Source organism: Stomoxys calcitrans, chromosome 1, assembly GCF_963082655.1.
Source record: "Stomoxys calcitrans chromosome 1, idStoCalc2.1, whole genome shotgun sequence".
NCBI lineage: Eukaryota > Metazoa > Arthropoda > Insecta > Diptera > Muscidae > Stomoxys > Stomoxys calcitrans.
Genome location: NC_081552.1, coordinates 43,238,918 through 43,265,775, shown reverse-complemented (window position 1 = coordinate 43,265,775; position 26,858 = coordinate 43,238,918). Strand labels below are relative to the sequence as shown.

The window sequence follows — 26,858 nt, the reverse complement described above, 5'->3', positions numbered from 1 at the left end:
GGATCTAGCAATGTTCGTCCGTCCATTTGTCGAAATCATGATAGCGGTCGAACACGTAAGGCTAGCCGCTTGTAATTTTGCACAGATACTTGGGGATTGCAAATGGGTCATATCAGTTCAGGTTTAGATATAGCTCCCATATAAACCAATCTCCCGATTTGACTTATTGAGCCCCTGGTAGCGTCAATGTCCGATTTGGCTGAAATTTTGCATGTGGTATTCTCTGAAGACTTCCAAAAACCGTGTTAAGTATGGTCCGAATCGGTTAACAACCTGATATAGCTCCCGTATAAACTGATCTTCCGATTTGACTAAAATTTTGAATGTGGTGGCTGTTAAACTTCCAACATATGTGCCTAGTACGGTACAAATCGGTTTATAACCAAAAATAGCTCCCATATAAGCCGATCTCCCGATTTGACATCTTGAGTCCTAACAATCCACAATTTTTTTCCAATTTGCCTGAAATTGAGCATGTAGAGTTGATATGACAATTGTGATAAGTACGGTCAAAATCAGTCTACAATCTGATATTGCTCCCATATAAACCGATCTTCCGTTTTAAATTCTTGAGTCCTTTCAATACGCAATTTTTTGCTGAAATTTTGCTTGTAGCGTCTTGCTACGACTTCCAACAACTGTGCCAAATACGATCCAAATTGGTCTATAACCTGATATAACTCCCATGTAAATCGGTATCTCTATTTGACTTCTTGAGCCCCTAGAAGCCTCAATTTTCATTCGATTTGGTTGACGTCCAACAACTGTGCTTTGTAAGGTCCAAATCGGTCAATAACCTGATATAGCTCCCATATGAACCGGCCTCCCGATTTGACTTCTTGAGCCCTTACGAGCCCCAATTTTTGTCCGATTTAGTTGAAATTTTGCATGTAGTGTTCTGTGACGACTTCCAACAACTGTGCCCGGTAAGGTCCGTTTGGACCATAATTGGCGTAGTTGTTGGATCGTACTTAGCATAGTTGTTGGAACACATTGCAGAATATCACGTGGAAAATTGCAGCCAAAATCGATTTCAGCCAAATCGGACAAAATTTGTGACGTCCAGGGGCTCAAGAAGTCAAATCGGGAGATCGGTTTAAATGGGAAAAATATCTAAATCTGAACAGATATGGCCCATTTGCCATCCCCAACGAGTATCTGTGCAAAATTTCAAGCGGTTTGTTTTACGCGTTCAATCGTTATCGTGATTTCGACAGACGTACGGACGGACACGGCTATTTCGAATCAGAATGTCAAGATCATATATATATATGACGACGGTGGAGGGTATAAAAATTAATTAGCGGGGCCCGGGCATGAGCACAAATTTTAATTTTCATTTAGAAACAAGTAAAAGCGTGCTAAGTTCGGCCGGGCCGAATCATTTTTTTTCACATAACCAACACGCAGGGGATGTCCTCTGTATATGCAGTGCATTGCGTTGGCAATTAGGAAAGTTAAAAGTTGGAGGTGGGAAAGAGGGAGTACTGTTTATTGGTATTCGTCTTAATTTTCTGAACGTCAATGTCGGTGGGAAAGACATTAGCCGGAAGTTGATTCCACAAACGAATGGTTCGGGCGAAAAATGAGTTTTCTGCGTAATGCATAGCTCGGTCGACTGGCCAATCCATTACAAATGGGTGCGAGTTCCTGGCATGTCTTGTACTCCTGGTGCACATCCTAACGTCAGGGGTAAAAAGACGAATATCCCTGGAACGCACGCCAGGAAAATAACGATAGGGCAATACAACGCTACACATTCCGTTGATGTTCAAGAGAAGCAATAGAGTTGGATACCCTACTGTCCCCAATCGACACCATCGCTCTCTGTTGAACCCGGTCATGCAGCTTCAAGGATAATTTTGGAGCTCCTGTTCATATATGAGAGTTATATTCCATCCTCGGCCTGATGTAGGTAGTAAAGATATTGAGAAGATCAGAAGAGGTGAAGTATTTCTGGCACCGCTTAAGAAAGCCCCAACACTTGGATGCATCTTCGACACTTCGAATACGTGTTTTGACCAACATACATCACATTGTATATTCGTCCGTCCGTATATCTGTCGAAATAACGCTACAGCCTTTAAAATTAGAGATATTGAGCTGAAGATTCGTTTTTTATCTATAAGCAGGTTAAGTTCGCAGATGAGCTATATCGGACTATATTCTTATATAGCCCCCAAATAGACCGATCCGCCCATAAAAGCCACATTTATTATCCAATTTTGCTGAAATTTGACACAGTGAGTTGCGTTGGACCAGTCGATATCGTTCCGATCGGTTCAGATTTAGATATAGTTACCATATAGACCGATGTCTCGAGTTAAGGTTTGGGGTCCATAAAAGGCGTATATATTGCCCGATGTCGCCGAAAGTTGGGACACTGAATTATGTTAGGCCCCTCGAAATCCCTCTGCAATTTGGTCTAAATCGGTCCAGATTGGGATATAGCTGCCATATAGACCGATCTCTCGATTTAAGGTCTGGGGCCCATAAAATGCGCATTTATTATCCGATATTGCCGAAATTTGGGACAGTGAATTACGTTAGGGCTTCCGATATCATTTTTCAATTTGGCTCAGATCGGTTTAGATTTGGACATATCTGCCATACAGGCCGATCTCTCGATTTAAGGTCTTGGGCCAATAAAAGGCGCATTTATTGACAGATGTCGTCGAAATTTGGGACAGTGAGTTGTATTGGTCCCATTCACAATTTTCTTCAATTTGGCCCCGATCGGTTCAGATTTTGATATATAGCTGCCATTTAGACCGATCTCCCGATTTAAAGTTTTGGGCCCATAAAAAGCGCATTTATTGTCCGATTTTGGCGAAATTTGGGACAGAGGGACCACTCAATGTCCGTGTCGAATTTGGTCCACATCGGACCATATATTCGATATAGCTACTATGGGGGCATAAATGCATTTTTCACCGGACTATTACAAAATTTGGATTACATATGTACCCGAGGTGGTGGGAAATCAAAGTTCGGCCCGACCGTACTTAACGTCTTTTTACTTGTTTTATAATTTTATACCCACCACCAAAGGATGGGGGTATACTAATCTAGTCATACCGTTTATAGCAAAAATATTCGTCTTAGACTCCATAAAGTATATAAATTCTTGATCGTCTCGACATTCCTTCCGTCCGTCCGTCTGTCGAAATCACGATAGCGGTCGAACGTGTAAAGCAAGCCGATTGAAATTTTGCACAGATACTTAATATTCACGTAGGTCATTAGGGATAGCGAATGGGCCATAGCGGTTCAGATTATGATATAGCTTCCATATAAACCGACCTACCGATTTGACTTCTTGAACCCCTGGAAGCCGCAATTGTTGCCCGATTTGGCTGACATTTTGCATGTAAAGTTTCGCTACGACTTCCAACAACTATGCCAAATACGGTTCAAATCGGTCTATAACCTGATATTGCTCCCATATAAACCTATCTCCCGATTTGTCTCATTGAGCCCCTGGAAGCCTCAATTTTAATACGATTCGGCTGAAATTTTGCACATGCTGTTCTGTTTAGACTTTCGACAACTGTGCTAAGTACGGTCCAAATCAGTCAAAAACCTGATATAGCTTCCATATAACCCGATCTCCCCATTTGACTTCTTGGGCCCCTGGAAGCTGCAATTTTTGTCCGATTTGGCTGAAATTTTGCACGTTCTGGTATTACTTTCAACAACTGTGCCAGGTAGGGTCCAAATCGGTTTATAACCTTATATAGCTCCCATGTAAACCGGTATTTCCATCTTCCTTGTTCGGTTCCTAGATGCTTTAATCTTTGCTGATATGACAAACGACTTGTTGTACGATTTTAATATTCTTTTTCGTTTTGATTTGATTTACTTTGAAAATATGTCGGTAGCACACTTTGTTGTTAGATTCATAGTCTTTGAATTTTTGACTACGGTAGTAGATATCATTTACATACATTCTGATGTTCATTCATCATCGCCATCATCACGATGCCATTGAGATAAATATTTGCAACGAAATATAGTTACCTCTTCAACAGCGCCTAAGAGATGTTTTAGCTATCGACAGTCACCTTGAGAACTTATCGCGCCTGCGATTCCTCTCCAACAAGATGATAATAATGATTTTTGTTCATATGGTTTTGTAGGTAAAAAAAAAACGAGTAAAAGCGTGCTAAGTTCGGCCGGGCCGAATCTTATATACCCTCCACCATGGTTCGCATTTGTCGAGTTCTTTCCCGGTATTTCTTTTAAGATAAACAAAGGATAAAAGAAAAAAAATGCTTTGCTAATTGAATTGAATGTTGGAGACCACGGTAGAAGTATATGTGTAAAATTTCAGCCAAATCGAATAAGAATTGGGTCTTTTAGAGGCTCAAGAAGTGAAATAGTGAGATCGGTTTATAGGGGAGCTGTATCAGGCTAAAGACCGATTCAGACCATATTTGACACGTTTGTTGTACAAAATTACAGCCAAATCGGATAGTAATTAGTCCTTCTTGAGGCTCAAGAAGTAAATATCCCAGATCGGTTTATATGGCAGCTATATCAGGTTATGCACCGATTTGAACCATAACACAGTTATTGGAAATTATAACAAAACAACTAGTGCAAAATTTCAGCCAAATCGGATAGGAATTGCGCCCTCTTGAGGCTCAAGAAGTCAAGACCCCAGAACGATTTATATGGCAGCTATATCAAAACATGGACCAATATTTTTACAATCCCAACCGACGTACGCTAATAAGAGGTATTTGTGCAAAGTTTTAAGCGGATAGCTTTACTACTTCGAAAGTTGGCGTGCTTTCGACAGACAGGCGGACGGACGGACAGACGGACGGACATGGCTAGATCGACATAAAATGTCATGACGATCAAGAATATAAATATTTTATGGGGACTTAGACGAATATTTCGAGGAGTTACAAACAGAATGACGAAATTAGTATACCCCTATCCTATGGTGAAGGGTATTAAAAAATATTACGAATAAACCGTCTCGCTTGTGGCGAAGAGTTTCTATAAATTGGGGTGCATGTTTGTCTAGCAAAAACAAACATTCTCAAAATTTTAAACAAAACGATATGAAAAGTATGCTGTTGCTGATTTGCATAATAGCTACTTTGGGCTTACAAGTTCCGGCGGCAAAAGTGAGTTGTAGTGAAGAAACAGAAAAAAGACAACAAATTTCCTTAATTTTTTAAAACTGCAGTTAAACCATCCTTTGGAGCCCAAAAAAAGTGTTAATGCCAAACAATTGGTAACCACACCGGTGTGTGAGGGTAAAAATGGTGTTATGGTTGCCATGCCTGGTTCCTGTTCCGGTTTCTTTTTCTGTGTGGATGGCAATGCAATAGCCAGCTCTTGTGGAGTATTCTATCACTTCAATGCCCAGCTAGCCATGTGTGATCATCCTGCCAAGGCCTTGTGCAATGAGCCCGGTTCTGAGCAAACTGATGTTAACGAAGTGGTCAATGACACAATAGCCAATGAAACCGTGGCCCATGATATTTGTCTTCAAGCTCCCAATGGCTATAAATTTGCCAAGGCTTTATCCTGTACGCTGTTCTATGAATGCCAGGATAAGCAACCCATTCGTCGTGTTTGTCCTCCTCAGAAACATTTCAATGGCACCGCGAAACAATGTCAAGATGTTGACAAGGCTCAATGCATGTTCTCCCCTATTCCCTTGGAAGTGATAACAAGTAAACCAATACCCATACGTCGACCTGTCAAAGGCCAAGAAACTGCTTTAAGGAATGTGCGAGAGCCTGTGAAAGCGCCTTTTAAATTGGCCTCATTATGTTCGGCCTTTACATCGAATAGAACGGTGGCCCATCCCTGGGATTGCAATAAGTTCATCTATTGCATACGCAAACAGGCCCTGATTATGGATTGTCCCAAGGGTTTACATTTTAGCACAAAGAGGATGCGTTGCGAATGGCCAGCTGTATCCGAATGTAAATTTTTGTTATAGGGATACAAGAATTAATTAAAACATTCACGTCACTAGAAAAATGTTTACTGGACTTCCTTATGCTTAAAATAAAAGATCCTTTTACTTAAGATTGTTATCAAGTTTTCATACATTTTTTATACCCTCCACCATAAGAGGCGGGGGTATACTAATTTCGTCATTCTGTTTGTAACTACTCGTCGTGACATTTTATGTCGATCTAGCCATGTCCGTCCGTCTGTCCGTCCGTCCGTCCGTCCGTCTGTCTGTCGAAAGCACGCTAACTTCCGAAGGAGTAAAGCTAGCCGCTTGAAATTTTGCACAAATACTTTTTATTAGTGTAGGTCGGTTGGTATTGTAAATGGGCCATATCGGTCCATGTTTTGATATAGCTGCCTTATAAACCGATCTTGGGTCTTGACTTCTTGAACCTCTAGAGTGCGCAATTCTTATCCGATTGGAATGAAATTTTGCACTACGTGTTTTGTTATTATATCCAACAACTGCGCGAAGTATAGTTTAAATCGGTCCATAACCTGATATAGCTGCCATATAAACCGATTTTGGGTCTTGACTTCTTGAGCCTCTAGCGTGCGCAATTCTTATCCGATCAGAATGAAATTTTGCACGACGTGTTTTGTTATTATATCCAACAAATGTGCCAAGTATGGTTCAAATCGGTTCATAACCTGATATAGCTGCCATATAAACCGATCTTGAGTCTTGACTTCTTGAGCCTCTAGAGTGCGCAATTCTTATCCTATTGAAATGAAATTTTGCACGACGTGTTTTGTCGTGATATCCAACAACTGCGCCAAGTATGGTTCAAATCGGTTAATAACCTGATATAGCTGCCATATTAACAGATCTGGGGATTTGAATTCTTGAGCTTTTAGAGGGCGCAATTCCTATCCGATTTGGCTGAAATTTTGCATGACGTATTTTATTTTTACTTTCAACAACTGTGTCAAATAAGGTTCAAATCGGTTCATAACCTGATATAGCTTCCATATAAACCGATCTGGGATCTCGACTTCTTGACCCCTAGAGGTCGCAATTATTATCCGATATGCCTGAAATTTTGTACGATGGATCCTCTCATGACCATCAACAAACGTGTTTATAATGGTCTGAATCGGTCTCTAGCCCGATACAGATCCCATAAAAATCGTTCTCTCTATTTTACTTCGTGAGCCCCAATGGGCCCAATTCTTATACGAATTGACTGAAATTTTACACTGGTCTCCAACATATAATTTAATTGTGGTCCGAACCGGACCATATCTTGATATCGTTATAATAGCAGAGCAACTCTTTTCTTATATCCTTTTCTGTCTAAGAAGAGATGCCGGGAAAAGAACTCGACAAATGCGATCCATGGTGGAGGGTATATAAGATTCGGCCCGGCCGAACTTAGCACGCTTTTACTTGTTTAAATTTGTTTCAATCCAAAAATCAATCGAGAATAAAGCTCAAAAAAAAAAAAAATAAATAATAAAATAATATAAAGTAAAATAAAATACAATACCAAAGCTAAACTAAATTAAAATAGAAAGGATTAAAATAAGTAAGAGCATGCTAAGCTCAGCCGCGCCAAATCTTATATACCCTTCACCATGAAGTTCTTTGCCCGGTATCTTTTTTTGGGCTTAAAAGAATAATGGATAAGAATTGTTATGCTATTGGATATTGTTATAGTCCGATTCGGACCATAAATGAAGGCCATAGTAGAAGTCATTTCGTAATATTTAAGTCCGTTCGATTAAGAATTCCTCCTTGTATCGGCTCAAGATGCATAATCGGGAGGTCGGTTTATATGGCAGCTGTAACAGGCTATAAATCGATTCAGACCATATTGGACACGTATGTTTTAGGCCATGAGAGAATTATTTAAAATTAAAATAAATTAAAATAAAATAAAACAAGTAAAAGCGTGCTAAGTTCAGCCGGGCCGAATCTTATATACCCTCCACCATGGATCGCATTTGTCGAGTTCTTTTCCCGACATCTCTTCTTAGGCAAAACAAGTAAAAAGGCGTTAAGTTCGGCCGGGCCGAACTTTGGATACCCACCACCTCGGGTATATATGTAAACCACCTTTCATCAAAATTCGGTGAACATTTCATACCTTATACTCATATACCTCATACCGATCTGAACTATATACGACACGGATGTCGAAAAGCCGAACATAAGTCACTGTGTCAAATTTCAGTGACATCGGATTATAAATGCGCCTTTTATGGGGCCAAGACTTTAAATCGAGATATCGGTCTACATGGCAGCTATATCCAAATCTGGACCGATATGGGCCGAGTTGCATAAACATGTCGAGGAGCCTAACACTAAGCACTGTCCCAAATTTCGGCGAAATCGGACAATAAATGCCTCTTTTATGGGCCCTAAACCTTAAATCCAGAGATCGGTCTATATGGCAGCTATATTCAAATCTGGACCGATCTGGGCGAAATTGAAGAAGGACGTCGAAGAGCCTAACCAAACTCACTGTCTCAAATTTCAGCGACATCGGACAATAAATGCGTCTTTTATGGCCCCAAAACCTTAAACCTAGATATCGGTCTATATGGCAGCTATATCCAAATCTGGACCGATATGTGCGATATTGCAGAAGTATATCAAGAGGCTTAACTTAACTCACTGTTCCAAATTTCGGGGACATCGGGCAATAAATGAGCATTTTATGGGCCCAAAACCATAAATTAAGAAATCGGTCTATATGGTAGCTATATCCAAATTTGAACCGATCTGGACCAAATTGAAGAAATATGTCAAAGGGCCTAACGCAACTCACTGTCCCAAATTTCGGCAAAATCGGATAATGAATGTGGCTATTAAGGGCCTTACACCATAAATCGGAGGATGGATCTATATGGCAGCTATATCCAAATCTGGACCGATCTGAGCCAAATTAACGAAGGATGTCGATGGGCCTTACAAAATTCACTGCCCCGAATTTCATCAAAATCGGATAATAAATGTGGCTTTTGTGGGCCTAAGACCCTAAACCGGAGGATCGGTCTATATGGCAGCTATATCCAAATCTGAATCGATCCGGACCAAATTAAAGAAACATATCAAAGGGCCTAAGACAACTCACTGTCCCAAATTTCAGCGAAATCGGACCATAAATGTGGCTTTTATGGGCCTTGGACCCTAAATCGGAGGATCGGTCTATATCGGTCTGGACCGATCTGAGCCAAATTGACAAAGGATGTCGAAGGGCCTAACACAACTCACTGTCCCAAATTTCAACAAAATCGGATAATAAATGTGGCTTTTATGGGCTTAAGACCCTAAATCGGCGGATCGGTCTATATGGGGGCTATATCAAGATATAGTCCGATATAGCCCATCTTCGAACTTAACCTGCCTATGGACAAAAAAAGAATCTGTGCAAAATTTCAGCTCAATATCTCTATTTTTAAAGACTGTAGCGTGATTTCAACAGACAGACGGACAGACGGACGGACATGGCTAGATAGTCTTAGATTTTTACGCTGATCAAGAATATATATACTTTATAGGGTCGGAAATGGATATTTCGATGTGTTGCAAACGGAATGACAAAATGAATATACCCCCATCCGTCGGTGGTGGGTATAAAAAGGATATAAGAAAAGATTTGCTCTGCTATTAGAGCGATATCAAGATATGGTCCGGTTTGGACCACAATTAAATTATATATTGGAGACCTGTGTAAAATGTCAGCCAATTCGAATAAGAATTGCGACCTTTGTGGGCTCAAGAAGTAAAATAGAGAGATCGATTTTTACGAGAGCTGTATCGGGCTATATACCGATTTAGACCATAATATACACGCATGTTAATGGTCATGAGAGAATCCGTCGTACAAAATTTCAGGCAAATCGGATAAGAATTGCGCACTCTAAAAGCTCAAGAAGTCAAGACCCAAGATCGGTTTATATGGCAGCTATATCAGGTTATGGACCGATTTGAACCATACTTGGCACAGTTATTGGATATCATAAGGAAATACGTAGTGCAAAATTTCATCCCAATCGGATAAGAATTGCGTACTCTAAAGGCTCAAGAAGTCAAGACCCAAGATCGGTTTATATCGCAGCTATATCAGGTTTTGAACCGATTTGAACCATACTTGGCACAGTTGTTGGATATAATAACAAAACACGTTGTGCAAAATTTTATTCCAATCGGATAAGAATTGCGCACTCTAAAGGCTCAAGAAATCAAGACCCAAGATCGGTTTATATGGCAGCTATATCAGGTTATGAACCGATTGGAACCATACTTGGCACAGTTATTGGATATCATAACGAAACACGTCGTGCAAAATTTCATTCCAATCGGATAAGAATTGCGCACTCTAGAGGCTCAAGAAGTCAAGACCCAAGATCGGTTTATATGGCAGCTATATCAAAACTTGGACCGATATGGTCCATTTACAATACCAACCGACCTACACTAACAAGAAGTATTTGTGCAAATTTTTAAGCGGCTAGCTTTACTCCTTCGGAAGTTAGCGTGCTTTCGACAGACAGACGGACGGACGGACATGGCTAGATCGATATAAAATGTCGCGACGATTACGAATATATATACTTTGTGGGGTCTTAGACGAATATTTCGAGTAGTTACAAACAGAATGACGAAATTAGTATACCCCCCATCTTGTGGTGGGGGGTATAAAAAGGAGTCCGCGAAAATGACAACAACCACAGCAAAGCTCCGTTGCCAATGGTGGATGTTCATATACAGAAAATAAATAAAAATCGCTTTTAATCACCAAATTAATTGATCCAATTAATTATACACTCCACCATAGGATAGGGGGTATACTAATTTCGTCATTCCATTTGTAGCACCTCGAAATATGCGTCTAAGACCACATAAAGAATATATATATATGTTATTTATGACATTTTAAGTTAAGCTAGCCATGCCCGTCCGTTTGTCGAAAGCACGCTAACTTTCGAAGGAGTAAAGCTAGGCTCTTGAAATTTTGCAAAAATACTTCTTACTAGTGTAGGTCGGTTGGGATTGTAAATGGGCCACATCGGTCCATGTTTTGATGTAGCTGACATATAAAACGGATATTGGGTCTTGACTTCTTGAGCTTCTAGAGAGCGCAATTCTTATCTGATTTTCCAGAAATTTTGCACCTAGTAGTATTACTTCCAAATCGGTTGATAACTTCATATAGCTGCCATATTCCTGACCTTGGGTCTTGAATTCCGTAGCCTCTAAACGGCGCATTTCTTAACCGATTTGACTTAAATTTTGCATGAATTGTTCTGGTATGACTTTCAACAACTGTGACAAGTATGGTCTAAATCAGTTTATAACCTGATATAGCCGCCATATAAACCGATCTCTAGATAAGACTTCTTGGGCTCTATGGGCGCAGTTCTTATCCATAATTGAAATTTTGCATATGTCGTTTTGGTACGACTTCCAATAACTGATCCAAGTATGGTCTAAATCGGTTGATAATCTGATATAGCTGCCATATAAACCGGGTCTTGGGTTTTGAATTCTTGAGCTTCTAGAGGGCGCAATTCTTATCCGAATTTTGCGTGGAGCGTTTTATTTTGACTTTCAATAACTGTGTCAAGTATCGTGTAAATCAGTATATATCCTGATATAGACGCCATATAAACCGATCTCCCGATTAGACTTCTTGGGCATTTAGATTATCCAATATGATTGATATTTTGCATATGTTGATTTGGTATAACTTCCAATAACTGTTTCAAGTATTATCTAAATCGGTATATAACCTGATATAGCTGTCATATAAAACAATCTCCCAGTTTTTCTTTTTGAGCCTCTGCAGGGAGAAAGTATTAATTGATTTGCCTGGCAAGTACGGTTCATATTGGCCAAGAACTTAACATAGCTCACATGTATTTGAAAAAGTCATTTAAAGAACTTGACAAATGCAATCAATGGTGGAAGGAATGTAAGATTCGGCCCGGCCGAACTTAGCACGGTTTTACCTGTTTTTTTTTTTTTCTTTATTAAAACTGCTTCAATTACGAAAATAATAATATCAATCAAAGTTTTTAAGAAATTGAATATGCATTCAATTAAAAAAATGATTGGAATTTTTTTAAATTTCCAACTATTTTTAGTTGATCGAACTAAAATAATAATGGAAGTTTTCGAAATATCCAATTAATTTTTTAATTGTGTCAATTAAAAATTTAATTGAAGCTATGCAAATGTTATATTAAAATTTTTGCGAAAAGCGCGCTGTATAAGAACACCCTCGATTTAGATGTATGTATGTAAAACTCCTAAAACACGAATTTTTGGTTTAAATTTGGGTCCATGGTTACTCCTAAGAAACGAAACACCTCCGGGGGTTTTTCCAAAAATGATACGAAAAATATTGTTTCTCGAATTATAAAAGAGTAGCGTAAACGTAACATTATGAATTATATGCATTGCGGAAGTGATCCCAACAGAAAATATTTATCTAAAGTATGTGATCGTTAATAAGATTACACCCACTAATAGTTACTCACAGATTACGTCACTCATTTATTTTATCTGAGCGCTATACTGGCATGTTCAGGAAATAAGTTCAGTTTGGGGGTCCTGGTACGGCCTTTCAGATATTCCGCCCCAATGTGGATATCATATTGGTGCTGTACTCCCAATTACCTTTCATATGAGCCTTATATTACCATAGTCAGTAAACATGTCCGATATGGGGATATTTTTGGGTTGAGGTAGACCCCTATATATCAGATTCGTGCTGAAGTCTCAAATAACATTGATTTTTGCCCCATATAGTCATTATTGGTTTATATTTTCATTTGGCGGGCTTTGGAGGTGGTTTAAAAACATAAGTAGTTGATTTAGACTCAGAAAGAATTTTAACTCTTTTCTCGCGTCAATTAAAAACAACTCTATAAAAATAATTATCTTGTAGAAACCAATATAACAGATGAGGAAATCTGTTTTTATCATATAAAAGAAATTAATTAGTTTTTTCACAACCGAGTAGCCAAAGGCACTGGAATTGTGTTGTACATAACAGACAAAATAAGCTACACAATAGAAAGTTTTAATACAGATCACTTTGAATCGATGTTAATGGAATTTTCATATTTAAAAAACAAAATTGCACTTATGCCAATCTATCGCCCACCTCGGTCTAACACTTACTCTTCGTTGTAGGATTAATACTTTCATTAAAGTGGAACACGAATCCGATATATATTTTCAAGGCCAACTCACTGAGTGGCCGCCCATCCCCAAAAACACCCCCTAAGCCGGTCATGTTTGCCGGCTATGGAAATATTGGTCTCAATTAAAGGTTTTTGGAAGTAGACCACGTAACTGATATCAACATTAGGGACCAACTGCCTAGGGGACGTCCCACCACCATAACAACGTACGTATTTGCTCACCTAACAATTTGAGTCTTCAAGACACTGGAGCTCGATATTCATAGTTTTTAGGGCCCATACCCGAAACCGGACATATTTGCAGGCTTCTTCAATAAGGGGTTTAAGTAAATGGTATTTGAGATTAGAAAACGAATTTGATATCCAATTTTGAGGCCAATGGCCATATGGGGTTCAAATATATGAGAATAGACCACGTTGCTGATATATACAGGGCTTAGTGTTTGGGGGACCACCCTACTCCCCAAAACATCCTTAGATCGGGCATATCTACCGACTATGTCAATGTGGGGCTTAAATGAAAGGAATTGGGGGTAGAGCAAGAATTGATACCCACTTTCGGGACCAATTTTCTGGGGGTCTACCCCTTTCCCAAAATATCCCAGAAACAGCAATTTTTTTCTGCCCATCGCAATATTGGACTCAAATGAAGGTATTTGGGAGTAGAATACGAATTTGATATCTAAATGTAGGACCATGCATTTAGGGCATCACCCCTTTCCCAAAATACCCCTCAAAGGTTAACAATTTTTCGACCATGCCAATATGTGGCTCAAATAAAACGTATTTGAATTTGATAACCAATTTTGGTGCCATGTGTTTGGGGGACGCCTCATCGTGTAATCTCCCATAAACCAATGGCAATATGGGGTTTAAATAAATGGTATTTGAGAGAAGAGCACGATGCTGATACTTTTTTAGAACGAAGTGTCTGTGGGACCACCTCACCCCCGAAAACACCCCTAAATCAGACATGATGAGAATATCGGGCTGAAATAAAGTATTTTAAGAATAGAGTACATCTTACATCCAAACTTAAATTCGTAGACCAATAAAGATGATATGGGATTTAGATAAAGGCACTTATATTGTTAATTTGTTAGCCAAGTGATATACTATTTGTTTTCGTTGAATGGTATTTCACTAAAAGCTCTTTAATTGTCGAAAATAAATGTTCAAAGGAAAATTTTGCTCCATATAAAGTAAAAGAAGGCGCAGCGGAGCGGGCCCTGTTCAGCTAGTATTGGGTTGCTCAAAAAGTAATTGCGGATTTTTCGCCGGCCAAATGAAGTTGATGATGACCAAATCAAAGCATTAATCGAATTGGATCGTCATGTAACTGAGCGTGAGATAGGAGAGAAGTTAAATATACCAAAATCAACCGTTCATTATCACATAAAAGGTCTTGGGCTGGTGAAAAAGCTTGATATTTGGGTACAACATGTATTGAAAGAAACTCATTTAACAAACCGAAGAATCAACGCTTGTGATATGCACCTTAAACGCAATGAATTCGATCCGTTTTTTAAAACGAATCATAACTGGAGATGAAAAATGGATTGTTTACAACAACGTTAGTCGAAAACGATCATGGTCCAAGCATGGTGAACCATCTCAAACCACTTCAAAGGCTGATATCCACCAAAAGAAGGTTATGCTGTCTGTTTGGTGGGATTGGAAGGGTGTGGTATATTTTGAGTTGCTTCCAAAGAACCAAACGATTAATTCGGATGTTTACTGTCAACATTTGGACAAATTGAATACAGCCATCAAGGAGAAGCGACCAGAATTGGTCAATCGTAAAGGTGTCATATTCCACCAGGACAACGCTAGACCGCACACATCTTTGGTCACTCGCCAAAAACTGAGTGAGCTTGGCTGGGAACTTTTGATGCATCCACCATATAGCCCTGGCCTTGCACCATCAGACTACCATTTATTTCGATCTTTGCAGAACTCCTTAAATGGTAAAACTTTCGGCAATGATGAGGCTATAAAATCGCACTTGGTTCAGTTTTTTGCAGATAAAGGCCAGAAGTTCTATGAGCGTGGAATACTAAATTTGCCAGGAAGATGGCAAAAGGTTATCGAACAAAATGGTAATTATATATTTGATTTAAGTTCATTCTAAGTATTTATTACTAAAAATGCATATACTTTCTTTTAAAAAATCCGCAATTACTTTTTATGCAACCCAATATATGAATAATAATATCCGTTCTGCACTATTCAGTGTGAGTGTATGTATGTTATGGATTGTTGTCAAATATTGGTAACATAGCCGAATATTAATTGCTGTTGATCGGTATGGAAACTCATAACGCAATTTGACACTATACAAATGTTTTGGAGTTACCGACCACAGTCAACATGAATGGAAGACGCTTCGTTTACCAAAGCGTACAATGAACCATAAATGTGTTGACATTTCATTCAACTGCATTTAGGTGATTCATAGCATAGGTACACTAGATACCCACCCTAGATATACCATCCTAAATGAGGATACCAATTTTCTGTTTCTTATAAACATTATAAACAAACTAAATTTCGCTTAAATCGCTCAACCCATCACCGAGATCTGGTGTTTTTGAAAATATGGTAAGGGGAGGGTCCGTCCACTCAAATTTTAATGATAGGTCTACTTCATTCACTTGGTTTTGGTGGTGGGGGTGGACCCTGAAATAATATCAACATCGTGCTAGAGCACGATTTTGTTTGAGTCCCATAATCTCAAGCATTTTGAAGGTGGCTATCATGATATTCAGGCCTGCGGGCCTAGTTCAGATCCACACTAATTAATGTTTTATATCCACCACCGAAGGATGGGGGAATATTCATTTTGTCATTCCGTTTGGATATCACATCGAAATATTCATTTCCTACCCTATAAAATATATATATATATATATACTAGCTGACCCGGGCACGCTCCGCTGCGCCTTTTTTATTTATATGGAACAATAGTCTCATGGCAATGTCTATTTCCGACAATTAAAGATCTTTTAGTGAAATACCAGTTTCTAACAGTTTAACAATATAAGTGCCTTTATCTGAATCCCACATGATTTTTATTGGTCTGCGAATTTAAGTTTGGATGTGAGGTGTACTCCACATACTTCATTTCAGCCCGATATTCTCATGATGTCTGATTTAGTGGTGTTTTCTGGGGAGAGGTGGTCTCCCAGATACTTGGCCCTGAAAAAATATCAGCATCGTGCTCTTCTCTCAAATACCATTTATTTAAACTCCATATTGCCATTGGCTTAAGAGGAGTTTACAGGATGAGGCGTCCCCCAAACACATGGCCCCAAAATAGGTTATCAAATTCGTTTTCTAATCTCAAATACCTTCCATTTGAGCCACATATTGGCATGGTCAAAAAATTTGTACCCTTTGCGGCGTGTTTTGGGAAAGGGGTGATGCCCTAAAAACATGGTTCTACATTTGGATATCAAATTCGTATTCTACTCCCAAACACCTTTATTTGAGCCCCATATTGCGATGGTCACTAAAAAATTGCTATTTGTGGGGTATTATGGGAAAGGGGTTGACCCCCAGAAAATTTGTCCCGAAAATGGGTATCAATTCTTGCTCTACCCCCCAATACCTTTCATTTAAGTTCCACATTGACATGGTCGGTAAATGTGCCCGATTAGGGGCGTTTTTGGGTAGTGGGGTGGTCCCCCAAACACTAAGCACGGAAAATATATCAGCAAAGTGCCCTATTCTCATATATCTATATATCATTTATTTGAACCCCATATTGACATTGCCCTCAAAATTGGATATCAAATTCGTTTTCTAATCTCATTTGAACTCCTTATTGCAAAAGTCAGCAAATATGTCCGGTTTGGGAAATTGGCCCTTCAAACTATGAATATTTAGTTCCACTCTCTTTAAGACCCAAATTGTCTTGGTGAGCATATACGTCCGTTAGACAGTTGGCCCCGAATGTTGATATCAGATACGTGGCCTACTCCCACATACCTTTACTTTGAGCCCCATTTTTCCATAGTCGGCAAACATGGGGGGTGTTTTGGGGGGTGTGCGGCCACTCAGTGAGTTGGCCTTGAAAATATATATCGGATTCGTGTTCCACTTTAAAAACCCTCTTATTTGAGCCCCATATTGCAATACTCAGAAAATACTTTCTATTTAGGTGGTGTTGTGGGGGTGGCGTGGCCCCATAGACACTTTTCCCGAATACTGATATCAAATTCGTGCTTTACTCCCAAAGACCTTTCATTTGAGCCCCATATTGTCGTGATTGGTCAAAATATATGTTTGGTAGGTTTTAGGGTGGGGCAGCCCCCCTAGATACCCCATCCGAAATTTGGATACTAAATTTTTATTTTTGGGGTACTATATGAGAGCATACAAAATTTCACTTAAATCGCACCACCCCTCTCCGAGATCTGGCGTTTCTGAAAATTAGGGTAAGGGGGACGGTCCGCCCCCACTACAGATGTCACAAATGTAGTACCCTATTTTCACCACGGGGTCATTATGCACTATCTGTGAAAATTTCAAGAAAATCGGTTCAGCCGTTTCTGAGTCTATAAGGAACACACAAACATACAAACTAACAAACAAATCTACAAACAAACACAAATTGATTTTTATACCCTCCACCATAGGATGGGGGGTATACTAATTTCGTCATTCTGTTTGTAACTACTCGAAATATTCATCTGAGACCCCATAAAGTATATATATTCTTGATCGTCACGACATTTTATGTCGATCTAGCCATGTCCGTCCGTCTGTCCGTCCGTCCGTCTGTCAGTCGAAAGCACGCTAACTTCCGAAGGAGTAAAGCTAGCCGCTTGAAATTTTGCACAAATACTTTTTATTAGTGTAGGTCGATTGGTATTGTAAATGGGCCATATCGGTCCATGTTTTGATATAGCTCCCATATAAACCGATCTTGGGTCTTGACTTCTTGAGCCTCTAGAGTGCGCAATTCTTATTCGATTGGAATGAAATTTTGCACGACGTGTTTTGTTATGATATCCAACAACTGTGCCAAGTATTGTTCACATCGGTCCCTAACCTGATATAGCTGCCATATAAACCGATCTTGGGTCTTGACTTCTTGAGCCTCTAGAGTGCGCAATTCTTATCCGATTGGAATAAACGTTTTCGCGACGTGTTTTGCTATGATATCCAATAACTGTGCCAAGTATGGTTCAATTCGGTTCATAACCTGATATAGCTGTCATATAAACCGATTTTGGGTCTTGACATCTTGAGCCTCTAGAGTGCGCAATTTTTATCCGATTGGGATGAAATTTTGCACCACGTATTTTGTTATGATATCACAACACCTGTGCCAAGTATGGTTTAAATCGGTTCATAACCTGATGTTGCTGCCATATAAACCGATCTTGGGTCTTGACTTCTTGAGCCTCTAAAGGTCGCAATTATTATCCGATTTGCCTGAAAGTTTGTACTACGGATCCTCTCATGACCATCATCATACGTGTATTATGGTCTGAATCGGTCTATAGCCCGATACAGCTCCCATATAAATCGATCTCTCTATTTTACTTTTTGAGCCCCCAAAGGGCGCAATTCTTATTCGAATTGGCTGTCATTTTACACAGGTCTCCAACATATAATTTAATTGTGGTCTAAACCGGATCATATCTTGATATCGCTCTAATAGCAGAGCAAATCTTTTCTTATATCATTTTTTGCCTAAGAAGAGATGCCGGGAAAAGAACTCGACAAATGTGCTCCAAGGTGGAGGGTATATAAGATTCGGCCCGGCCGAACTTAGCACGCTTTTACTTGTTATATATAAGAAGATATACTTGATCAACGTAAAAATCTAAGATGATCTAGCCATGTCCGTCCGTCTGCCTGTTGAAACCATGCTACAGCCTTTAAAAATAGAGATAGTGAGCTGAAACTTTGCACAGATTCTTTTATTGTCCATAAGCAGGTCAAGTTCGAAAATGGGCTATATCGGACTATATCTATATATAGGCTCCATATAGACCGATCTCTCGATTTAAGGTCTTGAGCCCATAAAAGACATATTTATTGTCCGATTTAACCGAAATTTGGGACAGTGAGTTGTGTTAGGCTCTTCGACGTTTTTCTGCAACTCGGCCCAAATCGGTTCAGTTTTGGATATAGCTGCTATATAGACCGAACTCTTGATTTTAAGTCTTGGCCCCATAAAAGACGCATTTATAGTCCGATTTCACTGAAATTTGACACAGTGAATTATGTTAGGCTTTTCGGCATCCGTGTCGCATATGGTTCAGATCGGTTAATTTTTAGATATAGCTGCCACAAAGACCAATTTTTTGTTATACACAATTGAACAATGACTTGTACTTTTTAGTATTTGGTCCGAATCGGAACATATTACGATATAGCTGCTATGGGGCATAAGGTATACATTTTTCACCGGATTATGTCGAAAGGTAGTTTAGAAATATACCCGAGGTGGTGGGTATCCAAAGTTCGGCACGGCCGATCTTAACGCCATTTTATTTGGATTGGTTATCTACATTCAAAATCGTATTTTACAGCCAACATTTTTGATTCGAGTGTAAAAAGTGTAATCTTTTATTACTGTCCTATTCTATCCTGATTAGCCTTCATATATTAATTTTAATTCCTCTTTTTGCGTTGGATAGGGGGAGGGGGATTGCCCTCTGACACATCTTTCCATTTGATTGCAATATATTCTCGGTCGTCCTACATGACAGTTTGGTGTGGGTTTTATTGGGAGGAGAAGGTCCGTCCCGCCGACGCTAAGACCCAAAAGACTTTCCGTTTGCTATTGCTATCTACATTTCCTGCCGAACGGTAGGACGTAATCCAGATACTTGAATCCTTATATCAACATTAGATTCGAATTCTACTGTCATAGACCTTTTTTGATTGGGAAACCATCCCGATCGAACAACGTTTTTAGTGGGTGGTCCGGTCCCAGACTCTGTAGTAAATGTGTATACCAGATTTGTTGTCAACTCCCAAAGACCTTTTATTCGATATCCATTTTGTGACGTTGGGCATTTATGTCCGTTTTGATGGTTTTTGTGGTTGGGGAGACCCCTAGGAGTCTGAGGCGCCCTCCCCACTCCCCCAAAAGCCCTCAACAGGGCTACCAGGTCCGAGGTAGACACCTTGGGCCAAATTTTTATAACAGATGTGTACTTAAATTCCTTTCATTTGATACCCATATTGTCCCAATTTGGTAAATATGTCCTGTTGAGGGCTTTTGGGGAGTGGGGAGGGCTCCTCAGACACCAAGGAATACATTATTATTTCAGATTCTTACTGTACTTTTAAATACGTTTCACTTAATATATATATTATCCCAATCATATATTGGGGCTCAAAAAGTAATTGCGGATTTTTCATATAGTCGGCGTTGACAAATTTATTCACAGCTTGTGACTCTGTAATTGCATTCTTTCTTCCATCAGTTATCAGCTGTTACTTTTAGCTTGCTTTAGAAAAAAAAGTGTAAAAAAGTATATTTGATTAAAGTTCATTCAAAGTTTTATTAAAAATGCATTTATTTTCTTTTAAAAAATCTGCAATTACTTTTTGGGCAACCCAATATATATTCTCCAAATTATCCCAATATTTTCGACAAAACTATATTTTTTTAATACTTTTTATTAACATTTTATTACTGATTTCAAGAAAAACCGAATTCCTGGCCGCTTCAAAAAAAAAAAAAATATATTTTCGAAATTTTAGTCTTTATATCACAATGATTTCTTAGCATTGAAAGTTACTGGGCCAATCGCAAACGCCTACCTGGCTATTGAACATCAAGGATGCACCACATGAACGTTCAACTTCACACTCGCATTGGCATACCACATATGTATTGCTACATGGGTTCTGGGCATTAGGGAACTGAGTGCCATCTGGCTGACCTATGCAACGTCCATTATTGGCACAATGTGTACCAGAGGGTCCAGCATGTGGTCCCGTTGGTGGTGTATAGGGTTTAGAACACTTTGCATTTTCGGGAAAATCGCACGAGCCTGTGGCGGCATTGAAGTGCAAATTGTTGGGACAACCAAAGACGGAGGCACGTCCTCCATTGCATATGATAAATTGTTGACAAGTCTCTCCAAGTATGGGTTTGCCATTCATCTGGCCACAACAGGGTGCATCGCAATCCCCTTCGGTGGATGGTGGCGGCACAGAAGAACCGGCGGTGCTGGTATATGGGGTGGTTGTTCCTGTTGTTGGAGTTTTTGTCTGAGAGCTGCTTGTATTGGTTGTTGTCTGGGAGCTGGATTTGGTTGTACTATCCATTGTTACAGAAGTGCATGTCGTTGTTTCCGCATTATCAGGTTGGCCAGTAGGTCTTGAGCTTGTTGTTGGGAATGCAGTTGTGGAGTATGGTGTGGTTGTTCCCGTAGTTGTTGCTTTTGTTGTACCGTCCGATGGTGTTGAAGACCAAGTGGAATATGGTGTGGTTGTTCCCGTAGTTGTTGCTTTTGTTGTACCATCCGATGGTGTTGAAGACCAAGTGGAATATGGTGTGGTTGTTCCCGTAGTTGTTGCTTTTGTTGTACCATCCGATGGTGTTGAAGACCAAGTGGAATATGGTGTGGTTGTTCCCGTAGTTGTTGCTTTTGTTGTACCATCCGATGGTGTTGAAGACCAAGTTGAATATGGTGTGGTTGTTCCCGTAGTTGTTGCTTTTGTTGTACCATCCGATGGTGTTGAAGACCAAGTTGAATATGGTGTGGTTGTTCCCGTAGTTGTTGCCTTTGTTGTACCATCCGATGGTGTTGGAGACCAAGTGGAATATGGGGTGGTTGTTCCCGTAGTTGTTGCCTTTGTTGTACCATCCGATGGTGTTGAAGACCAAGTGGAATATGGGGTGGTTGTTCCTGTTGTCCATGTTGGCGTTGTCCCTGTTATTGGTGTTGTCCATGTTGGCGTTGTCCCTGTTGTTGTACAGCAAACATTACAATCGCAAGCTTCACAGCCATCGTTTATAAGTGTCTGCAAATCCTCCAGAGCAACACAACCAGCTCTGGCTGGCAGATCACATACTTCCAAATCACGATTAAAGTGGAGACCTTTGGGACATTCTCGTACGGTCAAGAGATTCAGCAAGCATATTTGAAATTTGGAACAACTATTAGGCACTGGCAGACGTTGGCCAATATTGGCGTTAGTACAGTTGGTTGCTAGGGTATAATCCAAAAAGGTGGCCAATAAGGCTATAATGGCTAGATATTTTCCGGGCATTTTGCAAAGCCTTTAAACGACTATATGGTCTTTAGTAGGCTTTACGATATTTTCGAATTTATAAAACTTTTCCTTTCTATACTCGTTGGGTAATGAAAAATATTGTGGCTTTAACAGGCTTTATATGCAATGGTATGAAAAGGTATGAAATGGTTTCCTAATGAATTAATTGTGTTGATTTTTTTCACCTCCAACATGAAGACAGGAGAAATCAATTGACGAAATATGTTGATAAATGTTTTTTTTTTTTTTATTTTTATACCCACCATCATATGATAGGGGGTATATTCATTCAGTCACTCCGTTTGGAACACATCGAAATATCAATTTCCGACCCCACAAAGTATATACAGTCATCGGCAAAAGTATTTGACAAACAAATTTCAAACAGCATAGCTTACAGAAATTTTTTAAAAATAAAATTGAAATTTCCTAATATTACTAAAAGTAGTCATAAAGGGTTTAATTTAAAACTTCATATTGGTTTTTATTTAAACTTTATGTTCAAATAAAATATAAAGCCCAGTATCAAAATATTGGGTGGTATAAGTTTTATTATACCCACCACCAGAGGATGGGGGTATACTAATATAGTCATTCCGTTTGTTACACCACGAAATATTCGTCCAAGACCCCATAAAGTATATATATTTTCGTGATCGTCTCGACGTTTTGACTCGAAATAGCAATGTTCGTCCGTCCGTCCGACTATTGAAATCATGATAGTGGTCGAACGAGTAAAGCTAGCCGCTTGAAATTTTGCACAGATACTTAGTATTGATGTAGGTCATAATTGATTGCAACTGGGCCATATCGGTTCAGATTATGATATAGCTCCCATATAAACCGATCTCCTGATTTGACTTCTTGAGCCCCTGGAAGCCTGGAGCCCGGAAGCCGCAATTTTTGACCGATATGATACTTACTCAAGGACTCAAGAAATCAAATCGCGAGATCGGATCATATGGAAGCTACAATTGATTTCTAGAGCCCCTGGAAGCCGCAATTTTGAAAATGGGCCATTTTTAATCAAAATGAAGTATCTGTACTAAATTTCAAGTTGCTAGCTTTATGCATTCGACCGCTGTCGTGATTTCGACAGACGAACGGACGGACGGATATGGCTATTTCGAATCAGAACGTCGAGACGATCAAGAATATATATATACTTCATGGGGTCTTAGACGAATATTTAGAGGTGCTACAAATGGAATGACTAGATTAGTATAGCCCCATCCTATATATCTTAATCTGAACCGATTTTAATGAAATTTTGCACGCATACTTGGAAGTCGAATGAAACTTCGCACGCAAAATTTTTCAAAAATCGGACCAAAATTGTGGCTTCTATTGCCTCTAGAGGCTATATCGGATGGAAGAAATATGTGGGAGCTTTATCGAAATATAATCCGATTTTTTTCAAAACTAAACAAACAAATGCACAAAGTTATAATACGCTGTACCACAGTGTTGGTGTAGGGTATAATAATAAATGTAGGCTGATCAGGATGGAAAAGAACAGCAATAATAAGTAAAAGCGTGCTAAGTTCGGCCAGGCCGAATCTTATATACCCTCCACCATGGATCGCATTTGTCGAGTTCTTTTCTCGGCATCTCTTCTTAGGCAAAAAAAAGGATAAAAGAAAAGATTTGCTCTGCTATTAGAGCGATATGAAGATATGGTCCGGTTTGAACCACAATTTAATTATATGTTGGAGACCTATGTAAAATGTCAGCCAATTCAAATAAGAATTGCGCCCTTTGGGGGCTCAAGAAGTAAAATAGAGAGATCGATTTATATGGGAGCTGTATTGGGCTATAGACCTATTCAGACCATAATAAACACGTATGTTGATGGGCATGAGAGACTCCGTCGTACAAAATTTCAGGCAAATCGGATAATAATTGCGACCTCTAGGTGATGAAGAAGTCAAGTCCCCAGATCGGTTTATATGATAGCTATATCAGGTTATAGACCGATTTGAACCATACTCGGCACAGTTGTTGGATATCATAACAAAACGCGTCGTGCAAAATTTCATTCCAATCGGATAAGAATTGCGCACTCTAGAGGCTCAAGAAGTCAAGTCCCCAGATCGGTTTATATGACAGCTATATCAGGTTATGAACCGATTTAAACCATACTTGGCACAGTTTTTGGATATCATAACAAAACACGTCGTTCAAAATTTCATTCCAATCGGATAAGAATTGCGCACTCTAGAGGCTCAAGAAGTCAAGACCCAAGATCGGTTTATATGGCAGCTATATCAGGTTATGGACCGATTTAAACCATACTTGGGACAGTTGGTGGATATCATAACAAAACACGTCGTGCAAAATTTCATCGTGCAAGTTCGGTTTATATGGCAGCTACATCAATACATGGACCGATATGGCCCATTTACAACACCCTCCGAACTACACTAATAAGAAGTATTTGTGCAAAATTTCAAGCGGCTAGCTTTACTCCTTCGGAAGTTAGCGTGCTTTCGACAGACAGACGGACATGGCTAGATCGACATAAAATTTCGCGACGATCAAGTATATATATACTTTATGGGGTCTCAGACGAATATTTCGAGTAGTTGCAAACAGATTGACGAAATTAGTATACCCCCCATCCTATGATGGAGGGTATAAAAAGTCTTTGGTAGGAGAGTACAGTTTTTACCCTCAAATTGGGATAGACACAGGAGACCTTGCGGATCTTTAAAAATGTTGTATCGAAAGTGGTAGATTTGAAATATGATTTTGATGAATGTAGAAAAACAATTCAAAAGAAAATTAATTTGTGCGTATCCGAACGAGACCCGTAGCCCTGAATATCTTGATCGCCACCTTCAAAATACTTGACATTATGAGGCTCAAACACAATCGTGCTCTATCACGATTATCATTTTGGGGTCCCCCCCCTAAACTCCCTTTAAAACGCCAATGTTTGCCTACTATGGCAACAAGGGGCTCAAACAATAGGCATTTGGCAGTAGAAAACGAATTTGATATGCAATTTTGAGGCCAAGTGTTTGGGGGTTGTGTCACCCCATAAATTCCCCCTAAACCAATTACAATTGCGGCTCAAATAAAAGGAATTTACCAGTAGAGCTCGATGCTGATATTTTGCAGGGCTTAGTGCGTGGGTTGCCGTCCCAACTTAATTACCCCTCAAACTGGATATATTCGTGGATTATGGCAAACTGGAGCTTAAATCTGGTATCTGTTTTATGGCTAAGTGTTTCAGGGACGTCTCATCTCATAAACTTCCCCTAAACCATGCATACATTCCGACTACAGCAATATGTAGCTTAAATGTGGTGTTTGAATCTAATATCCACTTTCGAGGCAAAGGTTTTGGCTATTCTAATCCACCACCAAAACTAAGAGAATGAAGTAGACCTAACATCCAAACTTTAAAGGGCGTACCCTCCCTTTACCCTATTTTCAAAAATGTCAGATGTCGGAGATGAGTGGGGCGATTTAAGCGAAATTTGGTTGGTTTATAATAACTCAAAAACAGAAATTTGGTATTCTTATATAGGGTGGGATACATAGGCGGACGCGCCACCTCCAAAACCCTCCAAATGGAAATATAAACCAATAATAACAATATGTGGCTCAAATAAAAGATATTTGAGACTAGATCACGAATCTGATATGAGCACTTCACTCCCAAAAATACCCCCATACCGGATATATTTACCGACCACAGCATTTATATGCTCAAATGGAAGGTATTTGGGAGTAGAGCACGAAAATTATATCCACATTGGGGCGAAATATCTAAAAGGCCGTACCAGCACCCCAAAACATGACTAATTTCTTGCCAGTGTCAGTACAGGGCTCAGATAAAATAAGAGAGTGAAAGAATGCGCAGGCGAGCGGCCCCTGTTCCGCTAGTCTTTATGTATATATAACGAGTCTTCGTAATACTTTTAATCTGTAGCACTTATATCCAAATTTTGTCAGACTTCAATTTTGCATACCTATTGAAATATCGAATTGAAACTTCTACGAGTTTCTTACGATGGTACGAAAATTGTGGCTTCTATAGCCTTAAAAGTCGAAACGCAAAAAAAATATATATGGGAGTTTTATCTAAATCTGATTCGATTTTGATGAAATTTTGTACGCGTATTGGGAAGTCAATTAAAACATTTCATGAAATTTTTTTTAGAGATCAGACCAAAATTGTAGCTACTACAGCTTTAAAAGTCGAAACGATTAAAAGATATGTTTAGGGACTTTACCAAATCTGGTTCGATTTTGATGACATTTTTTGGATGTACTGTGACGTCAAATAAAACATAACCTTCAAAATGTTGTAAGGATGGGACCAAAATTGTGACTACTACAGCTATAAAAAGTCATATCGGATGAAAGATATATATGGGAGCTATATATAAATCTGATCCGATTCTGATGAAATTTTGCACACATTCTAGGACGTCAAGAAAGCTCTTCTG

The 26,858-nt window shown here is 39.3% G+C and overlaps 3 protein-coding genes across 3 annotated transcripts in view; 1 reads left to right on the top strand and 2 right to left on the bottom strand.

The window, feature by feature from the left end:
* The window catches only part of LOC106094364 (mucin-2-like), a 267,611-nt gene that overhangs the window by 120,604 nt on the left and 120,149 nt on the right, over positions 1 to 26,858 (bottom strand). The gene's annotated exons all lie outside the window — the stretch shown is intronic.
* LOC106095288 (probable chitinase 10) lies at positions 5,056 to 5,982 on the top strand. Its single transcript, XM_013262525.2, has 2 exons — positions 5,056 to 5,141; positions 5,204 to 5,982. Exons 1-2 carry the CDS (start codon positions 5,076 to 5,078, stop codon positions 5,966 to 5,968), a joined length of 831 nt encoding a protein of 276 aa, XP_013117979.2. The 5' UTR covers positions 5,056 to 5,075; the 3' UTR covers positions 5,969 to 5,982.
* LOC106095268 (nuclear pore complex protein DDB_G0274915) lies at positions 20,819 to 22,501 on the bottom strand. Its single transcript, XM_059361151.1, has one exon. The coding sequence runs from the start codon at positions 22,393 to 22,395 to the stop codon at positions 20,899 to 20,901; it is 1,497 nt and encodes a 498-aa protein (XP_059217134.1). The 5' UTR covers positions 22,396 to 22,501; the 3' UTR covers positions 20,819 to 20,898.

Bases quoted from the DNA above. Each gene is read 5' to 3' on its own strand.
- LOC106095288 (XM_013262525.2), top strand. From the start codon at position 5,076: ATGAAAAGTATGCTGTTGCTGATTTGCATAATAGCTACTTTGGGCTTA. The intron at 5,142-5,203 runs GTGAGTTGTAGT...TTAAAACTGCAG, and splicing joins TACAAGTTCCGGCGGCAAAA to TTAAACCATCCTTTGGAGCC.
- LOC106095268 (XM_059361151.1), bottom strand. From the start codon at position 22,395: ATGCCCGGAAAATATCTAGCCATTATAGCCTTATTGGCCACCTTTTTG.